Source organism: Lonchura striata, chromosome 5, assembly GCF_050655825.1.
Source record: "Lonchura striata isolate lonStrDom1 chromosome 5, ASM5065582v1, whole genome shotgun sequence".
NCBI lineage: Eukaryota > Metazoa > Chordata > Aves > Passeriformes > Estrildidae > Lonchura > Lonchura striata.
The window spans coordinates 72,698,936-72,715,684 of NC_140707.1; the positions used below are offsets into that span (position 1 = coordinate 72,698,936).

At 52.2% G+C, this 16,749-nt stretch overlaps 1 protein-coding gene across 1 annotated transcript in view; it reads left to right on the plus strand.

Moving 5' to 3' along the window:
• Positions 1-303: 303 nt before the first annotated feature.
• The window catches only part of MDGA2 (MAM domain containing glycosylphosphatidylinositol anchor 2), a 193,832-nt gene continuing 177,386 nt past the window's right edge, over positions 304-16,749 (plus strand). Inside the window, exon 1 of the mRNA XM_021536048.3 lies at positions 304-505. Within this exon, the coding sequence (XP_021391723.1) occupies positions 433-505 (73 nt within the window). The 5' untranslated portion in view covers positions 304-432. The remainder of the gene's footprint in view (positions 506-16,749) is intronic.

Below are 16,749 nucleotides of genomic sequence, written 5' to 3' on the forward strand. Positions count from 1 at the left end.
CTCCGCTCCGCGCACCATGCGGGGGCCGCGGCGCCGCGCCGGCCTCTGATGGCCGCGGGGCGCAGGCGGCTGCGGCGGCCCCGCGCGGCGCTCGGCGGCCCCGGGAGGCGGCGGCGGCGGCGGCCGGAGCTCTGAGCGGGCCGCGGCCCGGAGCGGGTGCGGGTGCGGGGGCTGCCGCTGCCGGGGGCTCGCTCTGAGCGCGGCTCGCCCCGCGCCGCCCGCTGCGCAGCGGGAGGAGGAGGAGGAGGAGGCGGAGGAGGAGGAGGAAGGAGGAGGAGGAGGAGGACCGGCGCGGTGCCCGCCGCCTGCCCCCGCCGCCCTGCCTGCGCGGGCGTGCGCGGCTCGGCCGCAGCGGAGCGCGGGGCTCCGGCGGGCGCTGCGCTGCCCCCCACCCCGCCCCGCCGGGCTGGATATGTGGATGCTCACGTGAAGATGGATGTAGCGATCGGGCTGCTGGGGCTGCTGACGGTTCTGCTGGAGGGCAGCTCCGGCCAAGGGGTGTACGGTGAGTCCGGGGCGCCGCGTGACCTTGTCGCGACTGTCGCCGGGTGGGAAGGGCGGTGCGGGGGCAGTGGGGGCGAGCGGCGTGGCCCCGCTGCGCGCCGCGGGAGCCGGCGGAGGCTGAGCGGAGGCAGCGCCGTTGCCATGAGACGCTGACATTTCGCGGAGAAAACCGGGCCGGGGGGCGGGGGGTGCGATTCGGGGGGTCGGGGACGGGGGGCCCGCAGCCGGTCCCGGGCCGCGCTGGCCTCCGCGGGGCTCCTCCGCGCCCGCGGCCGCCGCACTTGTTACCGCGGAGCCAGGGGCGGGGGCGAAGGCGCCGCAAACTTCCCGGGGCTCCGCCGGGGCGTGCGGACCCCGCGGTGGGGCGGGCGGCTCCGCTCGCCCGGCCCCGCTGCCCCCCGCCCGTGACTTGCGCATCACCGGCGGCATCGCCCGCTCCGCCGCCCCTCCGCGCCGGGGCCGCGCTCTTGTTGCTTCCCCCTCGCCCCCGCGCCCTCGAGGCGGCCCCGGTTCGGCGCCGCCCGGGGCCGAGCGGCGCGGAGAGCCGGCCGCTCCGCCGGGATGCTGCCCCGCGCCCCGGCGCTGCCTCGGTGCCGGGGATGCTCCGGTTCTGTCGGTGATGCTCCGGTTCTGTCGGTGATGCTCCGGTTCTGTCGGTGCCCCGGCCGCGGCGTGGCAGGTCCCGGCGATGCCCGGGCCGTGGTGATGCTTCGGTGCCAGCGATGCCCCGCTTCCGGTGATGTCCCAGCCCCAGTGATGCCCTGGCCCCGGTGAAGCTCCGGTTCCGGAGATAGCCCGGTAGTGGCGATGCCCCGGTTTTGGCAATGCTCCGTCCCCGGAGATGCCCCGGCTGTGGCGATGCCCCGTTCCCCGTGATGCCCCGTTCCCGGTGCTGCCCCGGTTCTGGCGATGCCCGGTTCCCGGTGCTGCCTCGGTTCGATCCGTGCCCCGTTCCCGGTGATGCCCCGTTCCCGGTGCTGCCCCGGTTCTGGCGATGCCCCGTTCCCCGTGATGCCCGGTTCCCGGTGATGCCCGGTTCTGGCGATGCCCCATTCCCGGTGATGCCCGGTTCCCGGTGCTGCCCCGGTTCGATCGGTGCCCGGTTCCCGGTGCTGCCCCGTTCCCGGTGCTGCCCCGGTTCGATCGGTGCCCGGTTCCCGGTGCTGCCCCGGTTCGATCGGTGCCCGGTTCCCGGTGCTGCCCCGGTTCTGGCGATGCCCCGTTCCCGGTGCTGCCCCGTTCCCGGTGATGCCCCGTTCCCGGTGCTGCCCCGGTTCGATCGGTGCCCGGTTCCCGGTGCTGCCCCGTTCCCGGTGCTGCCCGCCGGGCCGGGGGTTATGTAAGCGGCGCGGCGGGGCTCGGCGGCGGTGCGGTGCCGCCGGCAGCTCCGGCACCCGGGGCTGAGGAAGGAGATTCATGAATCTCCCGGTGAGTGCTTCGTGTGACATTGCCTCCTCCGAGCCCGTCCGCTCCCACACTTCCATATTCGCTTCCCACCGGGAAGGGAGCCTCACTTAGAGACTCACCGCCCGCCCCCCCGCTTTTTTTTTTTTTTTTTTGCTTTTTTTTTTTTTTCCTTTTTTTTTTTCTCCTTAATTTCGCCCAATTTGGACGTGGCCGCGGAAGTCCGAGGGGTTCTGCTGCGCGGCCGGCGCGGCTCCTGCCGCCCCGGCACACAGGCAGATATTGTTGGATGCTCGGGAAGAGCAGCGCCTGCCGGAATAGGAGAGGGCTTGTTCAGGAGCAGCGTGGTGGGGGCTGCAGGGAGGAGATGCGGACTCAGCTCCGGGCGGTGGGGTTTGGAGTTCGACTCCGGTGCTGCTGCTTTCTCCTCCCTGATTGAGGCTGGTTTCGGCTCAGGCCGGGGAGCGAGGGCTGCCGAGAGCCGGGGGGAGCGCTGTGAACTCGGCCGTGTGCGGCTGCTTTGTGCTCCAGAGCAGCGCCCCGGGAATTTGGGGGCCTTCGTTGACTGCTGAAGGTCGGCTGGAGAATGTGGACAAAAACAATTCCAAGCCCGGGCTGTGCCCGCAGCCCCCGGTGCTGCAGGGCCATTTTGAGCAAGGAGGATGGGAAGGCTGGAGCCTGCAGATTATCCGAAGTGAGCCCCAGCCTGGGAGAGGGAGCCTGCTTGGATCTCGTTGCTTTGGTAAAATCGGTTTGTGGGATTTTAACAAGTTTTTTGGCCTTTTTTTTGAAGATTTCCAGAGCCTGGCAGCTCTGCTTGCGAGCGTGGTGCTGCCGGGGAGGTGTCTTGCCATGCTAACACTTGTTCCTCGTTTCTGTGCTCCTCTGGGAGCGGGCACAGCTCCAGAGCCTCTCCGTGAGGAAGGTGGCGAGGGGAAGGAGCAGCCTGGAATCCATCCCTGCTCCCTGTTGATATTCCCAGCCCTGCAGGTGGCTCAGACCCATCCCTCAGGCTGCTGCTCATCCCACCTGTCCTTGGCACGGCTCTCCCAGGCTGTTTTCCAGCCCTGGATGCTCCCGTGGCTCCGGAGGTGCGGGAAGGTGCTGGCACGGAGCCTGGCACGGAGCCTGGCACGGCACCGCCCGTGCCCGCCCAGAGAGCAGCTCCGCCGCCTTGAAATGCAAAATAAATCCCCCATTTGCTGATTCGCAGTTCATCTGAACTCCAGATTAATGTGCCGTGCTGTCTGCCTGGGCAGCACCTCCGCAACTTCCCCCTGATCCGTCGGAATGCTACAGCCGGGCTGGAAAACCGGGATCCTGAAGGGAAAGCAGCACGGAACTGGGAGAACTGGGAGAACTGGGAGAACTGGGAGCAGGACATGCCCAGCCCACATTCTGCTCCCTCAGGGGATGGGGGAGAGCAGGGCTGCCGAAATCCTCGGGAATTCGTGCAATTCCTCAGCTCTCCCTGTTCTCCTGGCCGAAGATCGAGAACAACTCAAGATCTGTGCACGGTCCCGCCCCTTCGAACGGTGCATGACTTGCACTGTTAATAAAGCAGAAAATGTGGGGATTCAGGACATGATGGCTTTCCTTTCACCCAACTTCCAACTTCCAGAGGGGAAAAAACGGCTCAGCAATGAGGCTGACGTGGGCTTGGAGAGTTTTTAACAGCTCAGAGGCCGCTCAGCAAAAAATGGGAATTTTGGGAGAGTGGAGAAAAGATTTCTGGGTGTGTTCCTGAGCTGCCTTGGCTGGGGGCTCACCAGGGAGTCAGGATCCCATTTTGTGCCCTGCGGAGTGAGGAAGAACGCAGAGGATTCCTGGACAGGAGCCTGGGGAGCCTGAACGCTTCCAGCACCTCTGGGGTGGGGGCTGGAACAATCCTGGGAATGGGGGGACCTGGCTGGAGGGAGGCTCTGGTGGGGTGGCAATCCTGGCAGCGCTGGCTCCAGCGGCAAAGCCAACACTTCCTGACCCAGGGAAGCTGAATCCAAGCGGCCTCAGGAATCCGGGAGCAGCTGCAGGATCCCCTGGCTGCGATCTGGCTGTGGATCCACTGGGTGGGATCCTGCTCTGGATCCCGCTGCTCCCGTGGGGGTCACACAGGGGGTGCAGCCCCCTAGGAGATCCTGGCTCGCTGGGCTGGGATTTACCCGCTCCTCGCTAAGATTTTAGGAATTTTCCCGTGATTTCAGCCGGAATTAAGCAGAGCAGACCCCCAGGATGTTTTCCGTGCCCGGGAACACCAGGTGTGACACAGGAAGGGTTTGGGGGTGACAGCGACCCCTCCGTGCCACCCCCGCGCCGCTTTAACCCAACTCCTGCAGGGAGCAGGGCTCAGCATCCCGCGGAAGCTCGGGATGGCTCGGAATTCCTCCTGGGATCACTCATGGAATGAGCGTTGACCACTCTCAGGAATTTCAGAGCCTTCCTGAGGCTCTGCGCCAAATCTGGGCGTGCAAAATTTTGGGAGAAGCACCCACAGCCTTGGGAACAACGGGGCTTCCAGGGTTTTCCCATCGCTCGTTCAAAATGCTTGGAATTAAAGCTATTTAAGGTGTTAAATTCCAGGGAAATTGTCCCGGTGGATCCAAGCACCAACGGCCTCAACCCTCATTGCAGCTGCAGGTTTTCCGAAGAAAATTGGAATTGGGCATCCCAAAGCCTGGAGCTGCCCCTTTTTCCAGGGATTCAGCTGGAGTGGGGGTTGCTGGAGCTCCTTGGAGCCTGGGGGAGGTTGGAGCAGGGGGCAGACGGTGTCGGAAAGATCTGGGAAAAATCTGGGAAAGATCTGGGAAAGATCTGGGAAAGATCAAGGAAAGATCAAGGAAAGATCAAGGAAAGATCAAGGAAAGATCAGGGAAAGATCTTCCACCCCAGCGGCCGCCTCTTTGCGATGCTGGGATAATTCCCTGGAGCTCAGATCCCGGAGGGATTAAGGAGCGCTGCCTTTGGAGCTGGGAGTGGCCTCCAGCCGCTCTGACCTGGCCTTTCCCAACATTTTTAGGGATCGAGCGAGTGGATTGGAAGGACGAGGGGAGGGACGGGAAAACAAAATCGTCGGGGAGAGAGCGTTTGGCTCATTAGAAGCGCTGGCTCCTTGTTGGGAAACCTCTGGATCGGCGGGCAGGGAAACCTCTGGATGGCTGGAGGATATTTCATGGGTTGTACTTCCACGGGGATATTCCCACGGGGATATTTCCGTGGCGCTGCCGGCCTCGCTGGGTGAATGCCGGCCTTGTCCGGGGTGCTTTAACCCCGCACAATTCCCGACTTTGTGCCAGGGAAGCGTCCCTGGGAACAGGGCAGGAATTATGCGCTGCCGCAGGGGCAGCTGCGCTCCTGCCGCGCCTGCTCCAGGAGTCCTGCGGATCCTTGGGAATTTTAACTCTTCCCTGAGCCCTGGACAAGGATCTCCTCCTCCTCCCTCGCACGGGGATTTCTGGGATGAGCTTCAGCTCCCGGAGTGGGGAAGAATCCATGGATAGCCAAGGCATTGGGATGGATTGTGCTGCCATGGATGGGGTTGTGGTGAGGGTAAGGAATTGGGAATTCCGGAATTCTGGTGGGGGAATCTCTGTGGGTTCAGGTGCTGGTTGTGGCCCAGGTGGTGGTTTGGGGTTCAGGGTGAAGATGTTGAGGTTTCAGTCTAATTGAAGCTCGGTAAATGTGTGGGATTTAAGCCGAGCCTAAAATTCCCCGGGATTTGGGATGCATGGAGAGCTCCAAGGATGCTCCTGGAGCGCCGGGAGCTGCATCCCAGCTCTGCCTCCCACCTCACCTTTGATTCCATGGGAGGGAAACTTGGAGGGAATCTGGCAAGGAAAATCTTAAACCACCTAAAATTTAAATTCCTGGGGCTCAGAAGAGCAAAATCCAGGTAAATTCTGAGCAGTGTGAGGAACAGGAAGGAAACGGAAATGATTAAAGTTCAGTTCTGCCTTCCACATTCCTCAAAATTATTTGGGATTCCCGCCAGTGAAGGGCTGATTGATCCCTGTCAGTCCATATATGGATTATATAGGATTATTATATCTATTATTATATCTATTATTATATCTAGGAGTATTCTTGTAGGGAATGGGGTCTCCTGCATTAAATCCCCTTCTTCCAGTGGGAAAATCCCTTTGGGATTTGGGAAGAACTCTCCCTAATCTTGATGGGCTCAGGGACAAAACTGTTTATTTCTCATATTTTTTTTTTTAGCTGGGAAGGATTTATTATTTTAAGAAAACAGATTCTGGGAGCCTGGAATCACACTGGATATTTGGGATGAAACAGAAAGGATTAAAGTTCACTTCTGCCTTCCACATTCCTCAAAATTATTTGGGATTCCCGCCAGTGAAGGGCTGATTGATCCCTGTCAGTCCATATATGGATTATATAGGATTATTATATGGATTATATCTAGAGTATTCTTGTAGGGAATGGAGTCTCCTGCATTAAATCCCCTTCTTCCAGTGGGAAAATCCCTTTGGGATGGGATAATCCCACTCTCCTTAACCTGGATGGGCTCAGGGACAAAATTGTTTATTTCCCATTTTTTATAGATGGGAAGGAATTTTAATTTTTTTTTTTTTTTTTTTTGGAGAAAGGGGATTTTGGGATCCATCACACGCTGGATATTTGGGATGCTGCTGCTCCATCACCCTTCCCTGGAATCCTGAGTCCTCACAAATCCCACCCCATCAGCTCCCTGATCTTTTCCTAGCCCCTCTTTCCAATTCCCAATCCTGTCTGGATCCAGAGGAATTATTTCCTGCCTTCCCCAGAAATAATCTCCTCTCCCAGAATAGCTGGGAATGGAGGGCACTCGCTTGGCTCTTCCCAGGGAAATTTGGGATCTGGGCTCTTCTGGGATGAGGATTTTTTTCCCAAGATGTGGGATCAGGCTGTCCACGCGGTTCCTCCTTCCTTGGAATATTGAAGGACCTCTTGAAATTCCTCACAGGAATTTTTTGTTGGATCTCAGGGAAAAGCTCTTCCCCCAGAGGGTGCTGGGCTCTGAAGGGGGAATGGTCACATTCCCGAGGCTGCCGGAATTCCAGAATTCCAGGAACATTTGGAAAACTCTCCCAGAGATGGGCAGGGCGGGATTGTTGGGGTGGCTGGGCAGGCTCTGGATGATCCTGGGATAATCAGGCACTTCCAGAGGGATCCTGCAGGGATTGTCCCTCCCTGTGAGGGTGTGAGGTTTTCCTTGGAATTTCTGGCATCTGGGAGATCCTTGGGAAGGATTTTCCTGAGGATTTTCAGCTGGGAAACCTTGGGAAGTGATGGGAGCTGGAATGTGCCTGCAGGGATTTGGGATGGTTTGTATCCCAATCCAACCTTTTGGGAAGGAATTGGGATGGTTTGTATCCCAGTCCAACCTTTTGGGAAGGATTTGGGATGGTTTGTATCCCAATCCAACATTTTGGGAAGGAATTGGGATGGTTTGTATCCCAGTGCAACTTTTTGGGAAGGATTTGGGATGGTTTGTATCCCAATCCAACCTTTTGGGAAGGATGATCCAATGTGAGGAACTGATGGAATTCCCACATCATGGAATGTTTATAACAAAACCATTTTATCCAGCCTCTCCTGCCTTTGTATCCCTTTATCCCATAAATATCACCTCTTTTCCAAGAAAATTATTTGCACTCTTTATGACAATCCATGATAAAAATGGAGCTGGATACCTAAAAAATTCCTGGATTTCCATAGGATTAAAAAAAAAAAATAAAGAGGGATTTTTGGCATCCTAGCTGTGCCACCCATGGCTTTTTGTGCTGGGAATGGGAAAATGGGAGTGAGGAGCAGGAGGAAGAGGGAAAAGGATGGGATGGGGGCTGTTCCTTCCCACATTCCCACTGCATCCCAGCCCAAATATTCCATCAGCAGCTTCCAGCTTCCCCCTGAGCTGAAAACCAGGAGATTTTGCACCTCTGGAATATGAGTTAGGAATTAAGGGAATATTCCCAAGGGAGGGGAGATTCAGGAATTGGCATCACCACAGGACTGGAGGCTGTTTTCCCTGGAAATGGAAACTCTGCTCCCTGGATATTGGATTCCCTTCCCATTTTCCTGATTTTTGGCATTGTTTTGATGGAATGTGGAGCAAAACAGAAATTTGGGAAGTGAGAAAGTGAGGCTCAAATCCATATGGGAATGCTACCACAGGAGTATTTGGGATAGTTGTAAGCTGGAGTTTGTTCTCCTCAGGCACAAAGTAATTCCCTTTTTTCTGAGCTGTCCCTCCTGTAGGATGAGATGCAGAAAAATGGGAATTATCCCAATTCGGTGCAGCTGGAGCACCTCAATAACCAACCAGAGCTGCTCCCAATCCCTTTTTTCTTTAAACTCTTCCCACCTGGAATTAATCCTGACCATTACTTAAAGCTAGGAGCTTGGTTGAGTTCCCAAAAAACGCCTTGGAAGGAGCTGGTTGCTTCCCTTATCCTGCTTTTCCCAGTGTAAGTTTTTATTTTTTTATTAAAATCCTTTATTTGCCTGAAATGGGAGGGAAAGGAGCGTGGGAAATCCAGGGTTTTCCTGGAGGTGAAATTCCAAATAAAAGGTGGATAGGGAGGGAATTTCTTTGTTGTGCTCCAGGTTTTTCTGTGGGATTTGAGTGAAGGTCCTGGAGCAGCTTTGGTGGAGCTGGAGGGGGTTTCAGCTCCCAGGGCTGCTTCTGGCTTATCCCACGTGGATTGGTGGAATTCCAGGGAGAAAAAGGGAGTTTGAAGGAATTTGGAGTCTCTGGGAGGAGGCTGGTTTAGGATTTCTGAGGCTGAACCTAAGGAGAGAGATGTGGGATTTGGGATAAATTGTGATTTCTGAGAGTTATCCCAGGTGCTCCGAGAGTTTTGGAAAATCCAGTGTTTTCCTAGAAAAGTTCAGTTTCAAGGGAGTTAAAACAGGGCTAGGGAGGGGATTTCCTCACTGTGCTCCATTTTTTGGTTTTTATTTTTGGGTAAAATTCTTGGAGCAGCTTTTGTGGGGCTGGAGGAGGGTTCTGCTCCCTCTGGAGTCCCTCTCCCATGTCCTTTTCCAGGTTATCCCATGTGGATTGAGCGAATTCCAGGGAGTGTGGGAGGAAAAGGAGGTTTTAAGGAATTTGGAGTCTTTGGGATGAGGTTGGTTTAGGATTTCTGATGTTGAACCCAAGGGGGAAAGCTGTGGGGTTTGGGATAAATTGTGACTTGCAAGAGTTATCCCAGGTGATCGGAAAAATCACCTGGAGAAATGGGAATGTGCTGGGAATTTTTCTGCCCTGGGAATTGGGTGTTTTTATTTTCCTGCACGAGTTCTGAGCTCTAAAACAGAAGAGAACTCTCAAAAGCGAGGAGCTTCACTTCAAAGCTGTCATAACACTGAGATGTTTTCCAGCTATTCAAAAATCGGGAATTCACGGAATGCGTCAGCCTTTGGAATCCGTCCCTTTTCTTGCTGGAACAAAAGTTTGGTGGGGGGAGAGGGAAGGATGGAGCCACTTCTGGAGCGGGTGAGGAAGGAGCTGCTCCCTGATCCAGTGGGAGAAATCCCAGCCTCTTCCAGGAATTCCTGGTGGTTTTAAGCCAGGCTGTGCCGTGGGCAGGAAGGGAGCTGGAGCCCTTTGGAATGATTTATTTGGGATGAGCAAGGCTGGGTTTGCTCCTTGGCCTTGTTGCTGGGCTCTAGTAAAATTAAATTTATTGGTTTTGGACACCAATTAATTGATTATCAGTTAATTGATGTCACCGGGCTGTGGGTGCTGATGGAGCTGGAATTCCTGGGATTCTCCTGATCTGGGCCAGGAGCTGGATTTGATCCTTGTGGGATTTTGACCAGAGGTTCCTGATCCCAGCTAGGCCCTATTCAAAGTAAATTTGTTTTTTTTGGTAACCCAATTAATTGATCATTAATTAATTGCACCTGGTTGTGGGTGCTGATGGAGCTGGAATTTCTGGGATTTTCCTGAGCAGGGCCAGGAGCTGGATTTGATCCTTGTGGGATCTGTTCCTGATCCCAGTTGGGTTCCATCAAACCTAATTCTTTTGTTTTGGGACACTAATTAATTGATTACCAGCTAATTAATGTCACCTGGCTGTGGGTGCTGATGGAGCTGGAATTCCTGGGATTCTCCTGAGCCAGGCCAGGGGTTGGATTTGATCCCTGTGGGATCTTTGGCCAGAGGTTTCTGATCCCAGCTGGGCTCCAGTAAAATTAAATTTGTTGTATTTTGACACCAATTAGTTGATTATCTGTTAATTGATATCACCTGGCTGTGGTGCTGATGGAGCTGGAATTTTTGGGATTCTCCTGAGCCGGGCCAGGGGTTGGATTTGATCTTTGTGGATCTTGACCTGAGGTTCTGGATCCCAGCTGGGCTCTATCAGCCTTTGTATTGGGACACCAATTAATTAATTATCAGCTAATTAATTGCGCCTGGCTGATGGATTGGGATTTGTTGGGATTATCCTGTGCAGGGCCAAGAGTTGGATTTGATCCTTGTGGGAGCTTTGACCAGAGGCTCCTGATCCCAGCTGGGCCCTATTCAAAGTAAATTTGTTGTTTTGGGACACCAATTAATTGCTCATTAATTAATTGCGCCTGGCTGTGGGATGCTGGTAGAGCTGGAATTTTTGGGATTGCGAGGAGCTGGATTTGACCTTTGTGGGTTTTTTACACCTTGGGATGTTCCATGATTCTGTGAATGGTTTGTGCCAGCAGCAAATGGGATTGAAATGATGAACGAAGAAGCTTTTCCCAAATTTATGGGGTGGGATTTCTCCTGGGTTGGTATCCACGGATTCCTGGGTCAAAGGGAACATCCAGGAACAGCCAGCCCTTTCCCAAGTGCAGAATTCCACACGCCAGCAGATCCCAGCAATCTGTGCTGAAAAGCCTCGAAAGAATACAATATAATAATATAAATATATAAAATATGTATATAAATAATATAAATATAAAAATAAAATAAAACCCTGGAATGGTTTGGGTTGGAAAGGACCTCAAATCCCATCCCATTCCCACCCCTGCCAACCAGGGAAGCCACTCCCTAGCCCAGGTTGCTGCAAGCTCCACGAGCACTAATTGGATCTCGTTAGTTTAATTAAACTAGTTTTCCTCATAGCAAAGCTTAGCTTTACCTCAGGCACCAAAATGCCCGGAATTTTCCTGCTGGGATCCCAATCCTGAGAGAAAAAAAAAAAAGAACATTTTTTGCCCACAGCTACTCCTTGCTCCAAAAAAAAAAAAAAAAAAAAATCCCTCAAAATGTTTGAGAAGTGCAGTGTCAATACCCTGGAACCAAACTCCCACCTGGGGAATCCAATGGGATTGCTCCGCTGGGTTTTCCCACCTCCCCCAAGAGCCCTTTCCTGGATGTGCTGAGGGAAGGCAGCTCCCGAGTTCTTTTTTTAGGGATTGTGGGAAATGGGAAGAATGAAGGCAGGCATTAAATGAGGGTGCTTAAGGAATAAATTTCCTTTCTGTGTGTGCTGGGAAAGCTCTGGAATTCTTCACTCCCAGGTGGGATTTTCCAGCTGATTTTTTTAGGGAGGTTCTGTGCGCTCTGCCCGAGCTCTTTGGGGATTTGTGGATGGGAAAACTGGGCCAGGATGGGATAAGCTGGTGAACCCTGGATAACCAAAGAACCCTTTCCTTCTCCAGACTCTGCAGTTGGAGCTTCGGTCAGGAAAAATCAGGAGTGTGGGAGAATCCGTGCCTGGATAAGGCCTGGAGGGACAGGACACAGGGAATGGCTTCCCTGGATGGGATATTGGGAAGGAATTCCTGGCTGAGGAGGAGCTGGGATGGAGTTCCCAGAGCAGCTGGGGCTGCTCCTGGATCCCTGGAAGTGCCTGAGGCCAGGCTGGATGGGATTTGAGCTGGGACAGTGGATTGGAATGGGATGATCCTTCCTGTGCCTATTGGATGTCCTCAAAGTCCTGATCCAAAGGAATTCCAATGGAATCTAGATGTTTTCTCAGCCTGGAAACACTGGACTCACACTGGGAGGATTGAGGATGAGTTGGTGATCCCTGAGCTCTGCTGATGGATTGGGAATTTCCTCTGCTCCAGGTTCTCGTGTTGAATTTTTTTAAATGGAAAATGCCATTGGGATCCTTTGGTAAAAAGGGCAGTGAGGTTGTGCTGTTGGATTGGGAATGTGGGAAAACTTGAGAGGACTTTGGGATTCATTTCAGCTGGAATGGGGAGTCAGGAGGTGGAGATTTGTGGAGCTGGGAATGGGAATCATTGCATGGAGAGGGTCTGGGGACAGGACCCAGGGAATGGCTCCCACTGCCAGGGGGCAGGGATGGGTGGGAGATTGGGAATTGGGAATTCCTGGCTGGGCTGGAATTGCCAGAGCAGCTGTGGCTGCCCCTGGATCCCTGGCAGTGCCCAGGCTGGACACTGGGGCTGGAGCAGCCTGGGATCATGGAAGTGCTGGGGCTGGAATGGGACGTTGTGGATTTTCCTGCAGGAAGTTTGGTCGCTGCTTCTAAACTTTGCAAAACGCTTCCTACGTTCCCAAAGGATCCAATCCCTGGAATTGCTCTGATTCTGGTGTTAAAAAGTTTCTATTTGGAGTTCATTTGTGATCAGCTCCTGGAAGTTTGTATCCAGCTGGGATTTGGGCTCTTTTTCCAGGGAACAGGAATGGGAGGAGAGGGAACGGCCTCAGGCTGGGCAGGGCAGGCTCAGGGTGGGCACAGCAGGAATTTCCCCATGGAAAGGGGGCTCAGGGATTGGCACTGCCCAGGGAGGTTTGGAATCCTCATTCCTGGAGGGATTTTTAAAATCCATGTGGATATGGCATTGGAAATTCTGGGAATGGCTGGATTTGACCTTGGAGGGCTTTTCCCACCTTGGTGGGTCCAAATGGGAACAAAATCCCACATGGAACTGAGATCCCCAAGGAGCTGATTTCTCTCCATGAAGATTTGGAGTTTTCAGCAACTCCCTGAGAGTGGGAATTGTGTTTTTCCTCATCAGAAAATTCCTTCTTTCATTAGCTCCTCCCTGTGAGGTTATTTCACATTCAAATGTTCCTAAAATCCCCCACAAACCTGGGATTTTCATGGATCAGCTGGAATAAAGAGTTTTTATGCATGGTCCTGGATTTTCTGGATGCTCCAGAAATGGCTGAACTTGGGTGTTCACATCCAGGGAAACTCAGGATTCCTGGAGTGTTAAACTGTGGGAAGACAAGGGCAATTCCCAAATTTATCAGGAGGATGTGATGGGAATGTTTCTGTTGGGAAGGGAATGGGAGAAATGGAGAATTCCAAGGAGTCAAGACCTTTAGCAGGGAGTGAAATTAATGCAGTTTTCCTTTTTTCCCCCACCTTGGATCCAGATTTCCTTGGACTCCAAAGCCTTTAGGGTGGGTTTGTGCATCACCTGGCCCAGTGGGATCTCAGCTCCTGGCACGGATTCCAAGGATTTCTGGCCACGGAAGAAATAATAATAACCATAATTAGCATGTCCTGAGGAGGCTGCCATGGTTGGATTGAGTTTAAGGGGAGAAAAAAAAAAAATCCCAACAAAAGCAGAGATTGTTAATTACTGTGAGAAGCATTAAAGGATGATTTGGATTTCATGGAAAATTCAGGGGATCTGATCCCAGGAACACTTTTTAATGGGAATTTCATCAGCTCTGAGCTGCCCAACTCCAGGGGAATTTCCAGGAGGGTGCTGGGAAATAATTCCCAATTTTACTGTGAGAAAAAGTGCAGAGAAATTGGGAATTTAAAGAAAATGTGGCAGGGTTTGTCAGCTTGGTGCCTCTTTAAATGGGGAGGAGAAAATGAGGATTATGGAGAAATGAAGTGGGAATCCAAAGATGGTGCTGCCTAAATTTTCCTTGGAATTCTCCTCAGTGCATCCAAGAAATCCAAATAAATCCTCCCAGATTTGAGCAGAGCGTGAGGTGGGAATTTGGGACAGTCTGGGAATTTGATTTGGGTCTTGGGTGGTTGATGCTGTGGATATTCCCTAATTATCTTATGGAAAAACGGAATCTTTAGAATCCCAGAATTCCGGAATGGTTTGGATTGGAAGGGAGCTTGAGGCTCATCCCTGCCCAGGGACACTTCCACTATCCCAGGTTGTTCCAATCCTGTCCAACACTTCCAATGTTACTTTTCCAGGGAAAAATCTGGGATTTTTTTTCCCAGATGATGTTGGAATTTGACAGAATCCTTTGCCTGTGGAAAAACCTTCTCGAATTTTCCCTCCTCTGGGCACCTCTGTGGCATTTTGGATGTGACTGGAAGACTTTGGGGCTTTAGAGAGCCAAAAAATGTCCAAAATTTGGACTTGGAATAAGGAAAACATCCCAGGGACATCCACGCTTAATCCTGGAGGGATTCCAGGGGCTTTAAAAGGATGACAGACAAAAAAACCCTAAAACAAAGGTGGTGTGGATTTTTTGGGATCTCTTCCCTGATCCCTGTGGGCTGAAATAGGCCTGGGCCGTGTCAGGAAATAATTCCCGTTGGGATTTGCTTTTGGGGTTTCATTTAAGGCTCAATTGGGAATTTCCTTTCATCTCCTGGATCTCAGGGCGGGGTTTTGCTCCCCTCTGAGGGTTTTAGGGAATTTTTGAGGAATTTTGCTCTGCAGGCTGGCCTGGATTTAAATTTGGGTCCCGTCCACAACCAAAGCACCTCCCCAAACCCCTCATCCCTGCAGGGAGCAGCTCTGCCTCAGCAAAAAAGGACGGGAAAATTAATCCACGATTAGTTTTTAGGAAAAATAATTCCTCTTGGAATCAATCTTTGTGACAATCAACAAGGATATTAAACACACGCTGCCGGAAGTTCTGTTTTCCCACCCAGCAGCTCTTCCACAGCTCCCCCTTTCCCAAAAATCCCGGCCGAGCAGGAGCTCCAATGCTGTTTTCCAGCATCCTGGTTTTCACTCCTTCCCAGAAATTCGAGTGGGGCAGTTCCTTCTCTCCCAGAATATGGAATAATTGGAGATATTTGGATGATTGAGGGGGGGATGATTATTTTTGGGAGTTGGAAGGGACCTTAAATCCCACCCCTCCAAGCCCTGCAAGGGGCTCTGAGCTCTCCCTGGATCCTTCCCTTATCCAGGTGAGCATTCCCAGCTCTTGGAGCAGCTCTGTGGCCTCCTCTGGACTCATTCCAGCAGCTTAAAAAAAGTCTTTTATACCTACCAAAAATCCTTCTTTATTTTTTATAAATACTAAAAAAATATATATAATAGCGTTTATCCATTAAAAAGACATCATTCCTGTATCCAAGGATATAATAAAAATAAAATTAAAAAAATAAAATAAAAATAAACAGGAGGAGGTTTATCCAGCTTTTTTCCCTGCCTTTGGATCTGGCTATGAGGGCTGAGTAAAACTCTGGTTTTATTTTATCTAATTTATCCTGAATAATTCATTCCTGTGGAAACAGCTCTTGGATAAAACCACATCTGAGAAAAGGGGGGAAAATACTGGAGAATTTTAAGATTTCCCCTATTAAAATATTGTTGTCATCTTGATATTTTCATTTGGGTTTTTTGCATATTTAATGAAGTGATTAAAGCAAAGAACAGCAAGACAAATATTTTGGGTTGAGTAAAAACACCTCAAATATTGATATTTCAACAAAATCCAAAACCTGGCAGTAACAAAAATAATTTTGCTTCATCTTGGCTTAAATTATTTTCTTCCTCTCATTTTGGTGAGTGAACAACAATAAAAAAAATCAGTGTTTGCCCAGAACTGGGTCAAAAGGAGATTAAATTAAATTATTTCTGGGCCATCCAGTGGCAGCACAAAGAGCTGAGAGTCCTCCTCCTGCAGAACTCCATTTGTTAATTCCTATTTTGTGGATCTAGGTTTGGGGGGTGCGGGAGATTCGTGAGAATTCACAGGGAAATTTCTCCCTGGAAAGGTGGGAACTGCCCAGGGAGGTTTGGGGTGCCCATCCCTGGAGGCGCCCAAGGAATTCCTGGAGGTGGCACTCGGAGCTCTGGGCTGGGGACACAGCTGGGACTCAATCCTGGAGGGATTTTCCAACCTCGGGGATTTTGGGATTAAAAACTCAGGCTGGATGGGATGTGGGGCTGAAGGAGCAATCCCAGAGCTGCTGGAATTGAGCACCTTCAGCTGGAGGAATGTGGTGGTGCTTCCTTGTGGGAATCCAGGGCTTCCCTCCGGCTGCCCTGGCAGGGCTCAGGAACCCCCTGGACAGAGCCCCCAGAGACACTGGCTGTGATCTCTGTCCATGGAAAAGAGTTTTCAATCTTACAGGATCAATTACCAGCTCTGAGTGTTTGATATCAGTAATAATTAAGTGTGGCACGGGTGCAAAAGTAAAATTTTAGGATTCTAGATGAGGGGTCCAAAGGGACAAGCTGGAGGAAATTGGGTGTGCCTTGTCCTTCTTCTCCTTCTCCATGCCCTCCATGTCTCACTGTGGTGTTGGCATTTTTCTGTTGGTTCAGGCTGGGGACACACTGTCCAACGTAGGTGACAGATATTGGCACGTTCTTGTAAATCCAGCCCAGGGAGTTTCTGGTATTTAATGTTTGTCACATCCCACTGAGGGCAGAGCCCCACACGCTGCCCTGCAGGACAGAGCTGGGCAGGGCAGCAGAACATGTGAGAGAGAAACAGAATAAACAACCTGGAACCAGCACAGACCAATTATGGCTTCTGCTTTGGCAGGGGGCTGACAGACAGAGACTTTTACAATCTCGGGGTCATCAATAGCTCAGATTCCAACACTTCCTCAGTGTCCAGAATGTCACTCCAGAAAATCTTGGGATGGTTGGGATAGGGAAGAGGCTTGGAAAGGTCATCCAAGGACCAAGCAGGGGCAGCTTCCACTGCCCCAAGTG